Source organism: Elaeis guineensis, chromosome 3 (genome assembly GCF_000442705.2).
Source record: "Elaeis guineensis isolate ETL-2024a chromosome 3, EG11, whole genome shotgun sequence".
NCBI classification, from domain to species: domain Eukaryota; kingdom Viridiplantae; phylum Streptophyta; class Magnoliopsida; order Arecales; family Arecaceae; genus Elaeis; species Elaeis guineensis.
The window spans coordinates 107,316,706-107,338,645 of NC_025995.2; the positions used below are offsets into that span (position 1 = coordinate 107,316,706).

Here is a 21,940-nt window from a genome sequence, read left to right on the forward strand (position 1 = left end):
TTTTCTCGTATATATGCATGCATGTATATAAATCATGGCCTGATTTGTTTACGGCTGAATATTTATGCTACACTGGACTCATATAAAAATATAAAGATAAATTACTGAAATACCCCCTCTACTTTAGCTCAATTTCATTTACACCTTATGTATTTTAAAAAGTATCAAATTAGCCTTTCTAATTATCGATATGTTTCGATGTAATCCAACCATCTATCTCCATTAATAAATTTTTTTAAAATGATAAAAATATCCATCTTCTTTCTCTCCCTCCTCCTCCATGACCGGTATCCCTCTTTTTCCCACTTCCTTCCTTCTTCCTTTCTCTTCCTCCCTTTTCTTTTCATCCATTTCTCCTCTTCTCCTTCCTCCTCTTTCTCTCTCCTCCTTTTTCCTCCTCTCCTTTCTCCACCTATTTTCTTCCTCCCCTTTCTCCTCCTATTTCTCCACCCATTTTTCTCCTCTCTTTCCTTCCCATCTACCTTTCCTCCTCATCCTTTTGTTCCAAACCACCTGTAAACCATTTTTCTACACGACGGCTTCCTCCCCTAGCGCATGAGAGAGAGAGGGAGAGCTAGTTTAAAAACAATAATTATATCGCTATAATGCTTTGGGATAAATATTATCCAACAGCAACATAATTTTGGTATTGAAGCATGAGATAAGAGGGCAATTCATCACAATCTCTAATACCCAACATAAAACCATAGCCATCATCTAAGCTTTCCCATTCGACTGCTCCAAGCTTCCTGCCCAATTGAAACTCCTAAGGAAGGAAAAAAGAAAGAAAGAAAAAATCGAGAAAACATAGAGAAAAATTCGATGAAAATAAAAGAAAGATGAAAAAAAATTGAAAAATAAAAATTTTTACTGTATAGATTGATCATTATTTTTTTTTATTTTTTTTTCATTTAATTCTCTTTTTTAGAAATCTATAAGAAAAGAGAGCACTTTTTACCCTTTTTTTTTTATTTAATTCTCTTTTTTAGAGATCTATGGAAAAAGAGAGCACTTGAGGGAGATCGAAGGGTTTCTTAAGTCCCAATTGTGATTTTTCTCAAATATATGAGATTTTGTAAGAATTGTGCTTATATGAGTAGATCCCTTGAGGTTTTAAGAGCTTAATTTTGATAGAAGCATAAAATTTTGTGATGTGAGGTCTGAAGAAGAAACTAAATGGATGGATCAGAAGAATTCTATTTCATGAGAAAAAAAACTAACAAACATCATGAACAAAAGGATAAACAGCAGCTAAGAGGCTAAAATGAAGAAAAGCAGATGGACCATGAAGGAAGACCCCATCATGATGGGAGAAAGAGGAGTAAAGAGAGAAGGAGAATGAGTGAAAAAAAGGAGAGGAGGAAAAAGGAAGAGGGAGAGAAAAAAAAGAGAGGAGGAGAAAAGAAGAAGGGAAGAAGTGAAAAAAAGAAAGACACCAGCTATGAAGGAGAAAGGAGAAAAAAAGATGAATATTTTTATCATTTTAAAAAAAATTTATTAACCAAAATAGATGACTGGACTACATCGAAACATATATATCCATAAGTAGAAGGACTAATTTGATATTTTTTAAAATACATAAAGTGCGGATGAAATTGAACTAAAGTACAATAAATGTTCCAACAATTTACCCAAAACATAAATTTAAAAAAAAAATAGCAAATAACAAGGAAAAGAAATAAGGGTCGATGTGGCATTGAAAACCCTGAACTTATTTGTTACCCCATCTGATAAAAACATCATGAAACAAGAACAAGCTTCCCATTTATAAGCTGTAATACTTCTTGTAAATTTTATTTAGTTCAACTTCTGATAAATGATCACATATAATCAAATTTTCTTACTCTAAGCAGAACATCACACAGCTGAAATCAACACCAACCGAACTTTGCATGAATACTGAATAACACAGATACTATTCTGAAATTACAATAATATTCACAACCTTGGTAAGAAAGAAGAAACCAGAACACTGCCAACAATTACAAAAACAAGAAGAAAACAAGCGCTCACCAACCTATACAAACAAACACGAACTATCTTATCAAAATGAACGTGCCATGCCATAAGGTTAGCCAACTTCAGCATCACCTCCACTAACTCACTACAGCAGTCAAGAGTCAGATGCAGAACGACCTCTTCTTCCAATTGTGCTCCAATACAAACTGATGATGATCAGGTCGTAGGTGCTGGTCTTGATCTAAAAATCAATAAAGAAAATAAGGGACAACAAAGAAATGAAGAACAAAGTCCTCTTCCATAATTCTTGCTACATCCAATTTTGGTATATAATCATTGAAAATGACGCATCAACCCAGTTCGAGGCACATTTCTGAATTCACAGCAAACAAACAGTATCATTAGAAATTAAAACAGACCGACGAACAAAATTTTTAACATCTAAACATCAATTTATTTTAGAAAACAATATTATGTCCACTAACAGTTAAACCTATGCATTCAGTTAAAACGACCATCTTCTTTGCTTTTATTAAAAAATTTTCGTTTGTATTTCTGCTCATGAATTTCATGGATTGGCAAACAGCATTATTTAACAAAATTTTCTTTCCCAAGCCATCAAGCTAAAACTTCAATTGCAACAAAACTAGGAGAAAGATGAAAGCGTCTTTTATGTAACTTGAAGAATGGTCCTAATCCATAAGAATAATATGCTTACAATCATAACATGCAGCAACAATACGCACAAAAAGGCTCAACGGGTGGGAAGGATTTAAGTGGCCAGTCTATATATACTGTTGCAAAGTTACAGGGGAGATTTATCGAAGCATCGTGAACCATGCAGCATTAGTGTCTATTGGTCCATCTGAGCTCAAATCTCAGTGTATTACTGCAACACACGAAGTATGTTACCACCAGTAAGTAATCCTATCAAATCAATCACGTTTGATCATCCACACAATATCTGAAGACATTATAATTTTCATATAAAACACTAATTAATTTTAATTTAATAGTATAAGTAAAATAAGTAGTGCTCCAATATAGAATTCGAGGTTTTTGTCTTTGATTTTATATACACACATATTAAACTAGTATGAACTGGTTTGTGAGTTTGATATCTTGGAACAGTATAATACATGTCATTAGATTGTTCGGTAACAACAATTTGTGTTTAATTTAACTCAAGATGCTAGCCTACATTCCGCTTTGAGGGTTCAACATGTGCATGTTCCTCACGAGAAAGCAATTAAAATTTAAAAGTATTTTACATGTCAGATGTAAAGTTTCTAACATGTCTTAGCTTGCCTTCAACATATTTTTATTGCACAATGTCATATAATTTTCCATGCCAATGCACAACGCAGCGGTACAGTACAATATGATATACATTACATGCCAGTCCTTAAACAACAAATCATATTTCCTGATTTTTAAATCGTCAATGGCTGGACATAAGTTATGGAAAGCTAATCTGCATGTAATTAATAAGTATTGCATGGACATGGGCATGATAATCAGATTCAAAAATTTGTTCAAATGTCTGAAAGTCTGATTCAACAAGAAAAAAAAAAGGAGTTTCGAGGATACACAAAAAAATAACTCTAACTACAATATTCAAATGTTGTACAAATGAAATCTCTAAAAAATATTTGTTGAGGTCTTCCAGTATACATGTTTCTCATTCAAACTTCCCAATTAGCTTCAACATTTTAGAAAAATGATATTTTGCAAAATTATTTTAGCACAAACATTCTTTGCCAATTTATAAAAAGAACAGTACCTCACTTTAACATAATTATTGTAGCGGGTTAACTCATAGTTCGAGTTATACCTGCAAAATTATCTAAGTATCAAGTGTCTGACACACTCGATTCAGATATATACCCACTATTGATTCTGGAAGCTGGATGCAAATGTCCAATAAACAAAGCCCATAAAGCATAATTAGAAAAGCTCCTCCCCATTGAGCTGAACAAGACCTAATTTCTTTATAGGTATGTCTCTCTCCCAAATGCATCAAAAAATTGGTTACTGACGAACAACTAATAACACAAAGCAACATTGGATGGATGTGTGATGGCCTTTTACAGAGATAACAAAGATCTGAATTTCAAAAAATTCACAAAAAAGCAAATAAATCAAATAACTTAAGGTGGCATTTGGTGACCCAAATGTGATCACCATGGTGAGCTAAGATCATCAGTGATCCAAATCCTAGGGTGATTTGATCCAACTATGTTTTGTAGGTCATGTTCAGTGATTAAAGATCCCCAGATATCCACAAGTAACATGTTTGATATTCTATAGGAATCTAAGATCATTGACCATATAATACCAAAACTACCTCTGACATATTCCATAAACTATGGTTATTAATCATATGGAATCTATTACAATAAAATGTTTATATATTTATTAATATATTAATTACTAATATGTTCCATAATTAGTCCTATAAATTATTAATTTTATAAAAATATATTTATTGTTATTATAGAATTAATATTTTTATTTATACTCATAATATATTATTTTTAAATGCTACTATTTATTTTGATTAGGAAAAGAAGAAAAATAGAAGTAATATATAAATATAAAGTACAATAATATATTTCTTCTATAATTTAAAACTATCACTGGATAATATGATTAATAATATATTTAATATAATATATATCATAAATATAATATATAATATCAATATAATATAATATCATATATATAATATTAATATAATATATTAATGGTACATAGATATACCAATTTTTCGCTAGATTGAGGAATATTTTTATCCTCAAATTTTAGCCCAAGATCACTACCCTTGAGTGATCTTGAATTTCCAACCTGAAGGATGAATATTTCGTCACTAAGTTGGGTGGTAATTTGAATAGTGAGGGTGATTTGAAATCACTGTCACATAGGATCATCATGCTGCAATCAAATACGGTGATCTCATCACCTCCACCACATCACTCTTGATATTAGGATGATCACTCCATACCAAATACTCTCTAAGCTTTTTTTGGTAACTTCTACTTTCTCCGGGCTTCCAACTTCACAACTGAAACTTACCTTGATGTCAAAATGAAGAAAAAAAAAAAGACAACTTAAACTTAACTAATAGGTTGTTGTAATTGTGAGGGAGGAACATCTCGGTCTTTTGATATTTCTGAAAATTTACAGAGTTATTACATCCATACAACTGATTGGAGAATCCATGGAGGACAAAAGAAAACAATTTAGATATGGTTGGAGAATTGGAGTGATATCATTATTATTCACAAACAACCACCATAGAATGAAGTATTTCAAAGACCATTACCAAGGCTTTAAAGGATTTTTTTTTTAAAAAAAAAAAACTATGGTAACAACTAATAGGCATATCCATAACCCCTTACCGTAATGGTCTCAAACAGCAGTTCGCAGTACTGCATGGGCACAGGATATGAGAATCACATTCGAACACCTATCCCACTGTGCAGCTCAGCAAGAAGGAAAAAGGGAAATACATGGATCCATAGGATAAAATATAATTTTAACAATGTGATGTACTTATACTTTTAAATACTGTTTAAAATATTAAAACAACTTTGTTCGTTAAGATCTTTCAATATTCACATTTAAACTTCCCAATTAACTTAAAAATATGAGAAGAACTATATTTGCAACATTGTTTCAAATACCTACATCCTTGACCAATTCCTAAAAAGAATAAATGCTCACTCCTAACATCAACACAGAGGATCAAATTCATTTTGGAAGAGTTCAGCTCTCTTATAATCTTACAAGGTGGCTATCAAAGAACTTCATAAGTAACCAAGTATCCAATATGCATCCAACTCGAATACATGTCCACACCGATTTTGGAGCTGGATGTGTGTGTCTAGGTAACACAAGCAATTACCAAGCGAAAAGATTTGAGAAAAAAATATAGGAATATGAAATTACTGTCATAATGACCCCTATCGATTTCCAAAGCGAATGCTTTGCATTTAAGAAACAAAACTCTTCATATAGATTCAATAGCATTAATACAGAAATTATAGTATAATATTGGAGAAGGTAAAATTTTCCAACAAGGACCATTATAGCTGACGTGCGTTAAGGATTTTGCTGCCTTGAAATATCAATATGTCTCTCATTTGAAAAAGTCGGCTGTTGTGAAGATGTCATCATGTACTACCACTGATCCTTCATCCATATATCAAGGTTCAGGCATCTCAAATGTTTGATTACAAATAAAGGAAAACGGATGAAGTTAGCAAGAAGTGGTCCAGTCAGCTTGTAATGAAGGATGAAGGATGAGTGAAAGCAAGTTTGCTTCATCGGCATAATAATGGAAGCAGAATAGTCTGACCCATGACCCTGTGGGAAGAAGAAATTTGACAGTTCAGAAATAATAGTCAATTGTTTTTGATGTCGACAAATCTACTCAAGGCCTCTTTGGATAATCCTACACCATCCAGCAGGATTTGTGGGATTGGAAACACCAAATTAGAGAGAAAGAGGGCAAGGGGGGGAGAGGGAGAGGGAGAGGTCGACAGGGGGTGAGGCCCAAACACCACAGGAAGGAAAACAGAACCTGAACGGGTCAAGTATTTTTTCCTTCCTATAATCATGGGCTGGGGGACGTAAATTTCACATGGGCCAGGCTGGGCCACTTATCTTTTAATTCGGGAAATCCCATGTCCAATCACATGGACCAGGCATGATCATCCAAAGGTGCCCTCAATGTATTTAGATCTGGAGGTACTAATCACCTTGATGAGTGGCTGATCGATGAATTGAAGATCAGTTTATTTTGACCCAGATGAAAGGTTGGAGAACTTCTAAAAGAAGCAAAATATCACAAAATCTTGGCCAAATTATTGGATCCAAGATATTGATATCTCGTCTGAAAGAGGATTAATAACTGCATAAAGGCTTTGATTTTGAAATTTATTCATTAATTTGAGGTTGTAAAAGTTCCAGAAAATCTTCCGTTATGTTGATATCTATCAAAATCTTAGATATATGAGTTCAATTGCCAAAATGATAAAAGCCAAAATTTTAGATAAATCAGAACCTATGAGCATTGAGTCCCTGTCATTCCCTGGAGCTTATTTCTCAGTAACCCATCCAACAGATATTGAGGATGAAGTATATTTAGGAATAACTGGAAAGAACCAAAACATGCTCTAGATTCAGAGCCATTAGGTTAACACCAATAAGTCGCAACATGAGTACTCTTATTGGCATCATCAAGAAAACCAATGATCATGTCACTTTGCAGCCAAATAGAAAGAGCAAATGAATGTCCATCAATAGCATATGTTGTTTAGGCAGGGAAATTAGCTATGATATCTTCAAGGAACGAGGTTACCATGGGAAAGCAATAGTTAAAGAAAAGAAAATTGGCTCATGCAATATTTTTTTTGGAACGTCAACAACTATGCTCACCATCTGGGTTACTAGAGTATGATGCATTAGCTATCTTTAGTGCAGCTTGTCACTATGATTACTAAATTATTACAATATGGGTAATAATGCACATTGGTGCAAGTTAAAATTGATTATTCAGAGAAGCAATTAACTAAAATTTGTATGATAGGAGTCACTAAATAGGTAAATATCATGACATGGACAAATAAGCATCATCGACAAGGTTTCTACCTTCTATATCTCACAGATTAATCTGCCAAATATGGGCAGCAGTTCAAGGAGTTCAACTAAAGGTCAATTTCTCAACCACCATCACATTCAGTGAAAGAAGGCACTTTTGAACAGCCCTGACATAAAGGGTCATATTGAAGGGCACTACCAACACCTGAAAAGTGTCCACCATTGAACATTTTCACTTTGTCCTGCATTTCTAAAGCTTCCACAGTCAATTTAATGATATTATTTGATGCTGATTCTATAATTGTGAATCACAATTTGGGTTACATCAGCACTTGTTTCCAAGTGGGGAGAAGATCTTGCAATTCTGTCTTATCATTTAGAATTGGTCTTGATTAGTTACCACAGATTGATCTATTTACATTTTATGGTAAGGACTTTATTAGGTTTCCTATGGGTCTCAAATGAATGACCAAGGTTGTTAATCTTAGCCTTACTTAGCAATATACACAAAAAGTATTGATATAACGTGTGTAGGCTTTTCTAATTCACGCCAGTTAAATGTTTCCACATTGTTATCCTCCTCTTTCACTATTCTAGGTAGTTCAAAGGACCAACATCCAGTCAATAAGGCCTCTTCACACTGAAGACCGCCGCTCTATTAAAACACTTGGGCAAAGAATTGAAGATGCATGAGTTATTTATGTACATTCTTGATTGAGCATGAACACAATTTTCAATATCCTCACATGCTACATGAGTCAAAAACTACTGTAGATAGGTCTATCAATTGACTGCCCCTAATGTTTGTGTTGGTTTCTTCGTGTGTGGAAGTCATAGTTTTCCCTTGGTATCTCTGTGGTACAACCTTAGTTACCTGAAGCAGGTGCTGATGTGGATGCAGGTGTATGAGTGGCAGCAGATCCAGTTGCGGGTACCAGGATGAAGGTTGCTCGAAAAATTTCGAATAAGGAATCGCTTTGGAAGTCTGTGCAGAGTTCCTACAGAGATTCCACAGCAGGAAAGCAACACTAAGTGGAAGTTTCCTACTACTAGGGATACAAGTAGAGATTTGAGATTCATGTCCAAAATATAATGCTAGTGGACTAGCTTGGGTTTTGTAGAATATGTATCACATTCCAACCGCAAATCTGAAACTCAACTTGTACATTAGAAAGTCTGTTTTTTGATCTGCAATGGAGAAAATTATCACCCTTACCATCAAAAGTGGACTCCACAAAATATCACAGCTGATCAATATCTGCTCACAATTTGGTTAGGAAATTTGGAGCTGAAAAAGAAGGATCATGTTAAACCATTCTACAAAGTGGAGGCCCCAATGACATTTATCGCTTGTACATTTTTTCCTTATAGGAAGAAGAAAGGTTGAGCACTCAATGTCAATAAGTCTATCATGTCAGTGATGCATAACTGTTGCACTGGACCCAAAATCATAAGTTAACAAATTCTATAAATAGGTATCCTAAATTGTAAAAGAATGTATTCAAAAAGCAATTTGAAAGTTGATCTAATCAAAATCAAGGCTCCAGGTGATTTAAGACATTGACACTGTATGCAGTCAGATTGTTGTCATTTAAAAGTAGGAAAAACACAAGCACGCAAAACACATCTTACACATTTTTGGTCATTGATGGAAACATGGCTTGATAATCAGTGGCATACACTAAAATTAATCCATAATTGGCCTATGACTTTCCCTGCTATGCAGCTAAGGATCCACCTCAAATCATCAAGGAGAACTGATGCATGCGGGTGCTGATCCATCAGCCAGAATAAGAGGTCAGCAAAAACTGAAGCCACATCTAAAAAGCATAAGTCGATCATCTTCATGAAAATTAATGTTATGATGGTGCAATAAACAATACATAATACAAAGAGGATGAAGTTATATTTGATGACGAGCAACGAAAATGAAATTCAGAACTTGCAGAAAATGTAGCAAAAAAGGTAGCACAAAGTCATCAAAGAAAACTAGTGAAGTGTATGGTGCTCTTTGAAACTTGGCTAATTAACTGGTAACATCATGCACAACAATATTAGATCAATTTCTTCAACATACCTCCCTGGCAGCAGCTGGGAACTATTTACAGGACCCTTGGAACTGCCAAGCCGCTTAGCCCTGTTGTCTTGCTCTTTCTCTGACCGCATGGCAGCAACCTCCTTCTCCATAGCAGCTACTTCCCTTCTCATTTTCTTGGCCTCCACTTCCATCGCTTTTGTCAATGTATCAACCTTCTTTGCCAGCATCTGCATCTCAAAAGATTAGCACAAGAAATTAAATAAGTTTTACAAAGGTGTGGCATCATTATATATTGGAATGCCACAAGTACCTCGATTGCATCATCTTTGTCTTTCAGGCTTTGATCCTTTTCATAACATGCTTTTCTCAGGGTGATTACCTCCTTTTGCAACATGTCATATAACAACCCAGAAACGCAATTATCTATATCAACATTGGGGAGCTCACTTGGTTTCTCATCTGGATTTTCCTTCCAACTGCCATGCGCCTCATTCTCTCTAGTTGCATCAGAAGATTTGTTCAGTGAGAAGCCAGATCCATTTGCAAAGACCTTACCACGATCCAATGACCTAGTGCCACCATCAAATGACTTTGATGTCCCTTTGGCATGTTTCAGGACTGTACTTGTGCTGCTAGACAGAGACGATCTCAACTGAAAAGATGGCCTCTTAGATAGAAAGCCATTAGGAGAACTCTTGGAAATATTTTCAGCACCACCAAGGGACTGGCGGCGTGAAGGGCCGTTACTGACACTCCTTCCCTCTGCATTGGTGCGGTTTCCACCATTTGCAGACATTCTCAATCCCTCTTCTAATACCTTAAGCCGCAACTGATATTTTTCCTGGGAAGTTCGAAAGAATAAATTATCATCTATTATCACTATAGATAAAATGTTGACTAGTTTTTTCATAAAACCAGTTTGCAGGACATAAAGTACTTTTGAGATACGAGGGTAGAGTTAGGTGTTTTACTTTTAATTGAGCTTCTGATCGTGCAGTGCGTTCTGCAATTGCAAGCTTATCTCGAAGTTGCTGCATTTCTCCCTGTAACAAAAGTTACAGCTGATGAAACATATATTCCATAAGAAACATATTGAGTGACAATTACCATAAATTGCTTAACTAAGAGAAGATGATAATTCTGAGAAGCCACTAACATGACATCCTTAAAATTTGATGATGAAGTAATTGATCCATCGATTACTGCCTACCTGCATGAATCTTCGCTCCTCAAGCCATTGTCTAACAGGCATTACTTTGTCATTAGCATCTTTCCATTCATTTGCAACTACAACCGCAACCCTATTAGCTGTAACCTTCGCACGGGCTAGTTCCCGGTCTAGGGTTTTCATCTCATCCTAAGTAAATTTATACGCACATATCAGCATAAAATTAATAAGTGATGAAAAATAGCATTATGTACATTTTCAAGCTCTGATAAAAGACCAAAAGTAACCAAGGTTCTAGAAATTTCTTGAGCTCTGTAGTTATTAAGGCAGCGAGATATGTTACATTCATCTCCTGAACTTTCCGCTGGTAATCCCTAACAGCATTTGCAGCTGCTCCACCTGCAAGAACAGCCTCTTCTAGCTCCTTTACCGTCTGGCTAAGCTTTTCAACCTCAGCAACCTTTTGGCGGTGCATTTTATCCAGAATCTTGTTTTCTTCCTGAAGAATGCAAAATGTACAAATAGAAAAGTAAATTTGTTTTAAATTTTCATAGTCAAAAAACCCAATCCTCACTCCATGCTTTCAGAAATTACAAAGTAATGGTTTGTTAAAGGATACCTGACAGATTTCAATCTGTTTCATCAACTCCTGATTCTTGTTTTGTAAATCATCCACCATAGAAGCCTTTGCCAGTGCAATCTGAACCGTTCTTTCTGCTTCTAGTAGAGCTGCTTCCTTTGATTTTGTGAGACGATCTAGTGCCCTGTTGTCATCCTGTAGCTTTGCAATCTGCAAAAAAAGGAGTGACTGTCAAAATACTACCATCTTCTTACATATCCTCTTGGTATGCAAATGTTACAGGCAGACACCCCTTTACCCACTAGTGAAAAGATTGTTTTGCAGGCTAGATGATCCTGCACCGCTACAAAAATATCAAAGTTGTAGAAGGGTACGGCATTGATGTTAGTCATGATAAAACTATATTAGAATAGGACATCAACAAATATGGACAAAAACTTCTGTAACCCTTCTCCCTTTTTCTTCCATTTTTTTAAAAATATAGGAGGGGGATCACCAGCTTAAACTATACTAATGGCAAAGCCACATCTCTGCTACCTACAAACAAAGAACAAAATCAACCTACAAAAGGGCAAAACAAAACCAGATCGCCAAGATGGTAACTCTTTAGGACAAACATGTAAACTACACTAAAAAAAGTGAGTTTTGGTGTGTCGAGTTTGCCCCTAGGTAGAAATTAATTAATTCACATAGAAAAATTTATTACATGATAACTATGAGATAGGTAGTTTAAAACGATGATATCCGGTGGCTTACCATCTCTCCCATATCTAACAAATCGTATTTCTTCCCCAATTTCCTCTCTCCAAATTAAACTGAATTGTTATGATAGATCTTTTCTTTTCTAAATGTAAAACAGAAGACTCCAGTATACCATAGCCAAAAGAGAGAGAAAGCTAACATAACCAGAAACACCAACATCCAAAGTGCCCATCAAATAAGACAAACCACCACTTTACAATAGCACAAACATTCACTACATTTGTTGTCCAGTAAAAAGCAGAAACACTTGAAAACAAAAATGTTAGAGCATTGTTCCCTGTTGGCACATGCATCATATGCCCATGCAGCAAGGGGCACTCAATTCATGCAAAAGGGTTACATGCTAGCTGTGCAGCCACATACAAGGGCACCGGCGATTGGGCACAGATAAACTGCACTCATAAAATAAAGCAGGCACAAATAGAAAAAAGAAAATAAGAGGTTAGTGAAAATGAAAGGATTCGGCAAAACTCCGAAAAATCTTGCAGCAAACCCATGAAACAGCAAACAATAAGTTAAAAGCATCAAGAATTTATCTCCAACGGCCATGACAATAGGAATAAAAAAAAAAAAAAAAAAGGATATGTATGTGCAACAGTTTCAACTAAATTTACAATTTTCCAAATAATTTGGAGATGTATGGCAGAGTATATTTAATGCTATAGTTGAGAAATTTAGGTCTAAGATAGGTTCTAAGTTATTTGGCTAATTATGAGATGTAGAACAGGTGGAGATGATGGCGTAGCACACAGTACCTCTTGGCGAGATAGCTTCAACTCTGCCTCAAGTGGTGCAAGAATGGCTTCGATGGGGGGCATGTCATCATCCTTTTGAGCTGCATGAACTCTTCTCAGCGTAGCCTCTGCTGCAAATTGAGCAGCCAAGGCTGCTTTCTTTTCATCATTTATCTTCTTAACTTCAAGATTCTGCAAAAGCAATTCATCATAACTATGTATCCAAAAATGGAAAACCAAAGTAATATCCAAAATAATAATAATAATAAAGAAATGTTATGAACTACCTTGTTTTCCAAAAGCGATTCGGTTAGCTTTAGTTTTCCTTCCACCTTAGCCAATTCTTCTGTAAGCTGACATGGGAAAGAGAAATATCAGAATACATCCCATAATAATAATAATAATAATACAAGTTCTTTTTTCCCTCTATTTTAAATTAAAGAATTAAGAAACCTAGTTCAAATAAAATGGTAATATCGATGAAAATGTTGGATGCTGAATAGTTCCTTACTGGGAGTGTATGATAAATATTGCCAGTGCAACACAAAATAAACATAAGGGACAGAAACACTAACTAATTAGTGGTCAATTGAAAATCGGCGTAAGCTATGTTGAGATCCAAATCCATATCACTGGGAAACAAGAAAATAGCCCATACCAGATATTGAACCAATATTTTGAGCACCTTATCGGACATGTTAATTATTCTTCATAGACACCAAGTAAGACAGAATATGACATATTAAATAATCGTATTTTAGCACTGAAATATCGCTTAAACTTAATAAGAAGAACAACCAATCAAACCCAACAAAAAAAATAAAGCTCATTGAGTTATATATCGGTAGTGACAAGATCAAAAGAGAAAAAACTCACTTTTTTCACTTTCTAATTTCAAAAAAAAAAAAAAAGCTGCAATTTGATTTATAACATAATTTTATGGAAATCATCAAAAGAAGAGAACAAGAAGAAGCATCAATCGACAGTTCTAGTAAAAGAAATAAATTAGTTAAATCTGCATTTAAAATCATAAAAATCCACAATGAGGTTTAAAAAAAAAAAAAAGAAACAGCAACAATTGCCAAGACAAATAACCAAACAAAAAAGGCGAAATCACCTCTTCAACTGCCTTCTCCCTGGCACGCTCTGACAACCTGAGTGCCCTAATCTCCGCCTGCGCCTCCCCCAATTCCCGATCTTTGTCTGCAAAGACCAAACACCTCAATGCTCCAAAGGGTAAGAAACAAGAAAAGATCAAAAAAGAGACGGATCGAACAGCATTCCCACCTCTGACTTCATTCTCCAGTCGACTGAGCTCAACCCTCACCGGATCCGATCCATGGAGCATATTTATGAACTCCTCCACCTCCAAGCTCGGCTTGATCGAAGGCCTCCGCCTCAGCGCCGGCCCCGCCTTCCCCTCCCCCTTGAACGACGCCGACGCCGTCAGCATTACCGGTGCCGCCGGCGTTGCTGCATTTCCTCCCCCGGCCTCCACCACATGACCCTCCCCACCGCTGCAGCCGCTCAGATCGGCCATCCCCGGATCTGATCCCTCTCTCACATCAAATCACAGCACCCCGACAAGAGAAAAAGAAATAACCAATCCAACGAAATCCAAATGCCGGCCCCCTGCTCCGATTCCAAGAACTAGGGCTCTTCCTTCCCGATCGCGGCGAGCCCCTTCTAGGGTTTCGATTCGTCGATGTTATTTACTAAAAGCTCCTCTTTTCTCGCCTTCTTCTCTCCCTTCTTTTCTCGCTTTAAATCTTGAGAGAGAGAGAGAGAGAGAGAGAGAGAGAGAGAGAGTATCGTAGTAAACTACAGTGAATGAAGATAGGATAAAGGGTCGTCTTTTATATTTATTTTTATATTTACAATATATATTTATTTATTTATTTATTATTTAGGAGACCTAAATCCTAATCGGAAAGGGAAAATAATTATTCTCGTAAAAATTTCTGAAGCGTCACTTTTCTTGAGTGCGACGCCACGCGCTAACGGACAGGATGGATTCAAGCAGCGACGCTGACGCCAGATCTTCCATCCGCATGGAGATCTCTATGAGCGCGTTTAATTTCAGTTCTTGTTGCTTTCTGTCATGACTAGAGGTCAAGTTACCGCGGGCTCCCGTGACGCGACTCGCAACGATCGCGGTGACGGGTCTCAAAGGGTGGGTCTGTTCCGACCACCGGCAGATGAGAGGATCTCAACTCTGATAAGCTGGCCAGTAAAGGACGGCAGACAGCGGACCTCGTTAAATATAATTCTGACACGTACACGATGTACCCACCGCCCTACCGAACCTCAAGGCCAGTCGCAACCGCGTGCTCCAGCCAAGGTCCCGCCCGTACGACGGCCCAAGTTCCGAGCGATCTCAGCCGTCGGATCGTGCCAGGATGGGCAAATTTTTCAGAAAAATTGGAATACGCGGCTAAGGAGTTCGATGACGGCAACGCATACGACAAGCTGCCGGAGATAGCCTTCATACTCCGCGGAGCATCGTAAGTTATTTGGCTTCACGAGATCTACGGCTAATATTGGACCGCTGATCGATTGGACGGCCAATGATGTGTGATCAGGAGAGTTTCTGGAGTCGACCGGAGGCTGTGCTACAGTCTGGGGGGAGCAGTCAAAGCTTCAGGTCACAAAGATCAGAAGGGGGGGGGACCATCAGAGAAATGGTCGGCCCTGCAGACACCGTACAACGAGCTAGTTTGATTTTTTTTTACAAAAAACTTTTATTATTAAATTATTATCTATTCTGACTTCTCCTTGGACAGGAGAAGCATGGATCCGGTGCTCACCCAGGCTGAAACGCGACGTGTGCTCTCCCGCATGTCTTTCATGGACGCGTGTGAGGGAACCAAACGAGGAGACGGGGAATATGTGTAAGCGGGGTCTCTTCGGGATTTCCTGTACCCGGTCTGGTCCTGATACTGATATTGGACCCGGTTCGGGTTGGGAAAGTCTGGACCGGATCCTAGGTATGATGATTCCCGATGTGACCAGAGATGGATGAGATTGGTACACTGCTAAGGAAAAGGCCTCCTTTGCGAGGCAGTGGCAGGGGGTGCACTCAATTGGGCGATCCCCTGTTTAAAGGAGGGATCGTATAAGTTGTTTCTCCTTTATTGCAAGTTGATTGGAAGTGGGAAGGGGGAACTCCTCCGTCATCCAATGGGCCATCCTCCTGACAATCACGTGTGAAAGTACCTTAAGGATCAGAGGATTGCGCTCTTTGCGAGTTTACGTGTGCTGCAGTCTAAGATCTAACCAAAAACTTTATTATTTGAGTCTGCAAATATTGGATGTAGGGCTAAGCACATCATAAATTATGGGTTAAAGGTCTAAATACGTTCAAACTCAATCACAAATAATTCACTTGTGATCAACCTAAATCGATATGTACTATAGTATCCCTCGATCCATCTAGATCATAAAATAAGTTTGTTCTGGTACAAACTGTCACAACTTATAATATCATTCAAAAAAAAAAAATCTTATTTAGGTTTTTCAAATTTATATAAATATTTTAAATCTTTTCAATAAATAATCAATGTGAGACTAAATATATATCTTACATGAATCTACACAAGATAATCAAATAGTTCAAATTATGAGAGACAACAAAGAAGAGGTATAATATCTCACTGAATTCTTGCTAATAAGCTCAAATTTTAAGTAAGAATCCATGTCGATGGTCCTTCACTTTTATTGCCGTTTTGAAAGTTATAATATCCACAAGTGAGATTGTTGGTTGTGAATTATCATGCCATCATTCGTTTATAGAATTTTATTGTGCATGAACCAAATTTGTAAGGGCCGAGCACGAGAGAGATGGAGAAAGATACAGAAGAATTCTGAACATGATAGATAAGAAAAGATAGATTTTGCTCCTCTTATAAGGAGAGTAATTTTTTTTCCCAACTCTAAAATTAATAATAGTCACTCCAAATGAAAGACCTACATTTTTTATGGTGACCTGTGGTGTCAAAAATATATAGAAATTAAAAATTATTTCTTTTAGCACTTGCCAACCTATGTATTACGTGGATATAAAAAATAAATAGTCAAATTCATATGAGACCATGATTTTGCTATAATCCAAGCATTATAATTTATTGAATTTCAATCTATATATACAATATTTATAAATGATGATCAATATATTATATTCTTAATTTAAATATTTTATCATATCTGTCCATGTACAAACAATAATAATTAAAAAAAATATCTACATAATGTATAAGTTAGGGACTACTTCAATATGTGATTTTACCTTTATAAATACCTTCAGTGGTATAGATCTGGATGAGTGATGTATCTCTTTAATTTGAATATCTCATTATTTGATTCTGGAGTCAAGAGGTATAGGAACCAATCAATTTTTTTTTAAAAAAATTGTCATGACTTCATCCTCAAAATTGAGATCCTCGTGATGTATTCCAGCTAGCTGCTACGAGAAGTTATTAGAGATATTTCCATGTTTCATCTGATATTCACCATCTCATGATGATCCTTTGCATGTTCAAAGAAAAAAAATCATGCATGCAAGCATATTTATGATCCTGTGTTCCCATGCATTCATTATCACCATATAACATGAAATTCTACTCTCACCAACTACTATTTTATTCCCCAGGAATCCTTGCCTTCACATGCCTCTATATGCTCGGAAGTTGCCCTCCTCCCAAATCAATGATTATTGGTAAACCAATCATTCTACTCATCAGAGAATAATAGTGATTACACCATAAATGCCTATAGTGCATGATATCTGCAATTAATTTTTCCCCAAGGATTATATCTTTTTTTCCAAAGATCTGATTACCCTATGACAAGATTGCTCTTGCACGCCAAGCTATGGTACTCTCTCCCAATTGTTCCCCAATTAAAATAATTTTATTTTCAGTGGACATATAGACAAACCATTTCGCACATGTTGGTTCAATAATTAAATCCCTATCCTCTTCAGTACTTCTCATGTATCGCCCTTCTCCTGGATGGAGGTGCATTGGAGATTGGTAGAATACATCAGTATATCTAAAATATGTCTTGTTTAGATCATCAGACCCAGTACTTGTACTCAAAAGTATTATAATATCAGATTAGACTACTATTAACATATCAGACTTCATTATAGCACATCATAACATAACAAGCTCTGTTTGTTTTCTTTTTTTTTTTTTTTTTGGTAAGCTCTGTTTACTTTCTTTTTTTTTCTTTTGGTAAGCTCTGTTTACTTTATTCAAACACTGTAATCTTTGCCAGGCAAGGATTCACTGATGTAGCTGTTCCATGTCACTAGTGGGACGGTCAATCCTGTCCTTGTGTAACTACAGCCCCCAAATAGATAAGTTGGGTGTGAATCATTTCACCCATATGTAAGAGTATGTCATTCTAAGAATCCCATGTGGCTTACAAATCTAATAGTATTTTCTCCCATTAAAGCGTCAGAAAGACTCCATTGGACAGTGGAGAACTAGCGTGGCATGCATTGGAAAAGGTGGGCAGCAGATAATATAGCTGGAAAAGGAGGAGGTCTTTAATGTACATTGCTCTACCTTGAAGAATCTATTTGGTTGTCCACAAGCACTTGGACGGGAGCACATGGCTTTGGAGGAATGGATTTATGCTTTACCTATCCTTGAAGCCAAAGAAAGAAAAGGTTGGAAAAGCTCAACAAAGGCTAATGCACATTTGGTGTATGGCTCAAACGGAGCTCTATGCTTCGCCTGGTGGAAATACTATACGGTGAGCAGTGGCATGTTACCTAAGACTGGAGAAATGAAAGAGATTGGTCATGCACTAATCAATTTGCTACTTGATGCCAAGAACATTTAGTTGTCGATAATGATGTTATTTAGATACCTGAAGAAATATCCTGCTTTAGATGTCACAATCTTTCGAGAAAATGTTATAGGCCTCTTCTGTGTCCAAAAGGCAACGCGCGAAAGGAAAAGAGGCCTGTGGAAGATCTAGAAGCATAAAAAGGAAATCTCGATCCAAGAAGACTTGTAATTCAAGCAATTTGATCCTTTTTTTTTTTGGATATGTTGGCTTCCGCTGCTCTACCCATTCCAACATCGGCAATGTTTGCGTCTGTCAATCCAGAATATATTTGTTCAGATTCTTATTAGTGTAACAACAATTGTGCACTGGATAATGTTTCGATGGCATTGCTTTCATGAGAGAGGTAAAGGCCTTGGATTTTGAGATGACGGGAAGAGGTCATAGAACCTGTGACCTTAAGTATCCAAACCTTAGCATGTACTTCATCTCGCTCTCATCATAACTGATATCTGCAACTAACTGTGCCTTCTTTTTAATAGGTTCACAAGCACAACAATGTGGAGCATAATTAGCAGACTGAAGCAAAACACTGTGAATTGGACAAATCTAGGATGGTTGTAACTATTTTGAATCACAGAGTGGAAAAGGGAGGCTGAAAGAAGAGCCACATGTCCAAATAACATGCATGCGGATATTATTTTATGGTGCAGATTAATGAATAGGGTGCCTTTTTCATAAAATTCTCTAGGGTTCAGGGTTCAATATGAGAGAAGATTCAGTAGGTAGGAAAAGAGTTGCTTAGAAGCACTGCATCTGACTAAAATGGATTCTTATTCCTGAAGAATCGGATTGTTCACTGAAAATTAGCAAATAATACACCTCCCTTTTGTGTTTGCTTTTTTTTTTTCCAGTTCAGATTTCAGAGTGGTTCATCAATCAACTTTATAGTGCATAATATGCATCTGCACCAGTAAACTCCTATGCCTCTTCCCAAACGACCTAACAGAACCACTAGGATAAAAGAAAAATTATACACCATACTCCTGCCATTTAAAATTTTAAATACTTGCTTTTTGATTCCCGTGAAGCAGTATCTGATGGTTTTATCACTAGAACATGAAAATAGGAAAAGAGATATGCCACAAAGTTAAAATCTAGTTGATGTAATGCAGGTAAAAACACAAATAATATGGAATAATGAAAGAAGAGGATGTCAAAACTGGGGGAGTGTGACTAATCATACGTCCAGCTATTTGTAAGTTTGCTGGCAGTTATACCAAGAGAGAGATTTTAGCAGCCCTGAATTTAGCGAGTTATTTAGTTAGCACTGACCATGGAATTCTCAAGGCTTGATGGAAAACATGAGTTTTATATTAGATAAGCAATTATCTGCATTCTCGAGGTCTTCATGAGATGATTTAATCAGAGGTTTTAGTTGATTTGGGATTTTAAGTAGCAGTTCATTACCAGCCAATGACAATGTCAGGCTATGGTAAAACTCTGAGGTGTTTATTCCGATACAGAAACATAAGAAAGATTTACCACATGACATGATTCAGTACATTAGCATATCCAAGTAAGCACAGGAATCGGTACAAGGCCAGTTGGTTATGTCGTTCTTGCATGTGAATAAGAAACTCATATGGATTACATCAGCTGCAGACAAGTAGGGCTTCAGGTCTCTTAATCATAATCAGATCCAAAATATTAAATTCATCGCATGTAATATGCTTCTCTAAATGGTATATACTCAAGCACAGGAATCGGGATAAGGCCAGTTGATTATGCCGTTCTTGCATGTGAATAAGGAACTCGTATCGACTCCATTAGCTGAAGAAAAGTAGGACTTCAGGTCTCATAATCATAATCAGATCCAAACTATTAAATTCATCACATGCAGTTTGCCTTTCTACTTCTTTTCCAACACCAATTCTTTTTTGGATTGAGGTAATGACACTGATCAAGACGAAGTGGAAACCGGCACACACAAACACTCAGAAAATGCCAGTACCATAGCAACATCTAATGCAGAATTGCAGTGAAAATGGAGCTAGAAAAAATTAAAGTTACTGTCCTCGTTGGAACTAATTATATCCAACACTACTGAAAATCAGAATGTTGATTAAAATTTTGATGAGATGTGTAGACTCACTCAAATTACTTTTTAAAATCAACTTCTGGTTCATAATCAAGTACAAAGTGCTGAGTAAGATCTTCATGTTAAAGCATAAACAACAGAAAAAACATAAATTTATAGAAGGATGTACATAAAAGAAAAGAATGCTCATCTTTGGTGCCAGCTGTTTATATAATGTATAGTTTTTGGACACATGAAATGCACATGAAAGGAAGAGATGATGGTGGTGATCCTGTGTCTGGTTATTTTTCGATCACATATAACTTGGTAAATATCTTCCCACTTTTTAACTGGCTCTCCCTTCAGAAAACAACTAGACGGGATGTTTTTATTAACGGCTGAAGCATATACAGATCGAGTGGAGAGTGGAGACTTGTGAAGCGTTTTATCCCAGCAGAGGAATTGCATTTAAACAGCAGACATGCAACCTTTAGTGGTAATCAGCAATAAAGTAGTATATTTGCCCAAGAAGGTGCCCAGTAATCATAAAACAGAAAAACATCAGGGTCAAGAATACATTTAGAAATAGGTAAACAGTTCTTACCACTTCAAAGAGGAAAGCATTCTGCCAAGAATCCAGAACAAATGGTTCCTGTGGCTAGTAGTGCACCCAGCAAGCTACAATACTTCCATTAGTATTTGGTGGTCCTTTTCACCAGCTGGATAGCAGGTAGTTTTGATGCCAAAATTTCTATGGCTCCATCCATTATCATCCATGCATTTATGATCTTACTGTTCCTATGTTGTTAAAATATTAAAAAAGTGGTTTTCTATCTTTATTAGAACAATCAATTATATATCAGAATTAACATATGTATCAAACCACGAAAAAAGAAAAAGAAGCCCTGAACTCATGTTGAATTGAAGGAATAAAATGATCAAAAAGGACTGTGTTAAATTGGACAACTAAAGTGGAGGAAAAAGGTGGCATCACCAAATGACATTATGATCCCAGAGGCTGGACACAGACACCAGTGGTACCACTATTAAGTAAAAGTAGAAGAAGTATAAATTAGCTCCTTTCTTTCATAAATGGCATCACCTTGAACTTGTGAATGAATCTTGACAACTTGTTCATATTATGAATAGGCATCAGGTATGATGGCTGTATGACGACTAGGATGACAAAACAAATGATAGAATATAGAAGAGAAAAAGC

At 36.4% G+C, this 21,940-nt stretch overlaps 1 protein-coding gene across 2 annotated transcripts; it reads right to left on the bottom strand.

Moving 5' to 3' along the window:
* Positions 1–1,866: 1,866 nt before the first annotated feature.
* Positions 1,867–14,641, bottom strand: LOC105041110 (microtubule-associated protein 70-1). 2 transcript variants are annotated; one of them, XM_010917922.4, is made up of 11 exons: positions 14,133–14,641; positions 13,963–14,048; positions 13,133–13,198; positions 12,867–13,037; positions 11,389–11,559; positions 11,113–11,268; positions 10,812–10,958; positions 10,573–10,644; positions 9,912–10,442; positions 9,641–9,828; positions 1,867–2,200 (listed from the first exon to the last, which is right to left on the bottom strand). In XM_010917922.4, the coding sequence occupies exons 1-11, from the start codon at positions 14,383–14,385 to the stop codon at positions 2,176–2,178; spliced, it is 1,866 nt and encodes a 621-aa protein (XP_010916224.1). In that variant the 5' UTR covers positions 14,386–14,641; the 3' UTR covers positions 1,867–2,175. The 2 variants fall into 2 exon arrangements, with proteins under 2 accessions (XP_010916224.1, XP_010916223.1); XM_010917921.3 differs by having other exon boundaries at positions 1,867–2,332.
* Between the last annotated feature and the right edge of the window lie 7,299 nt (positions 14,642–21,940).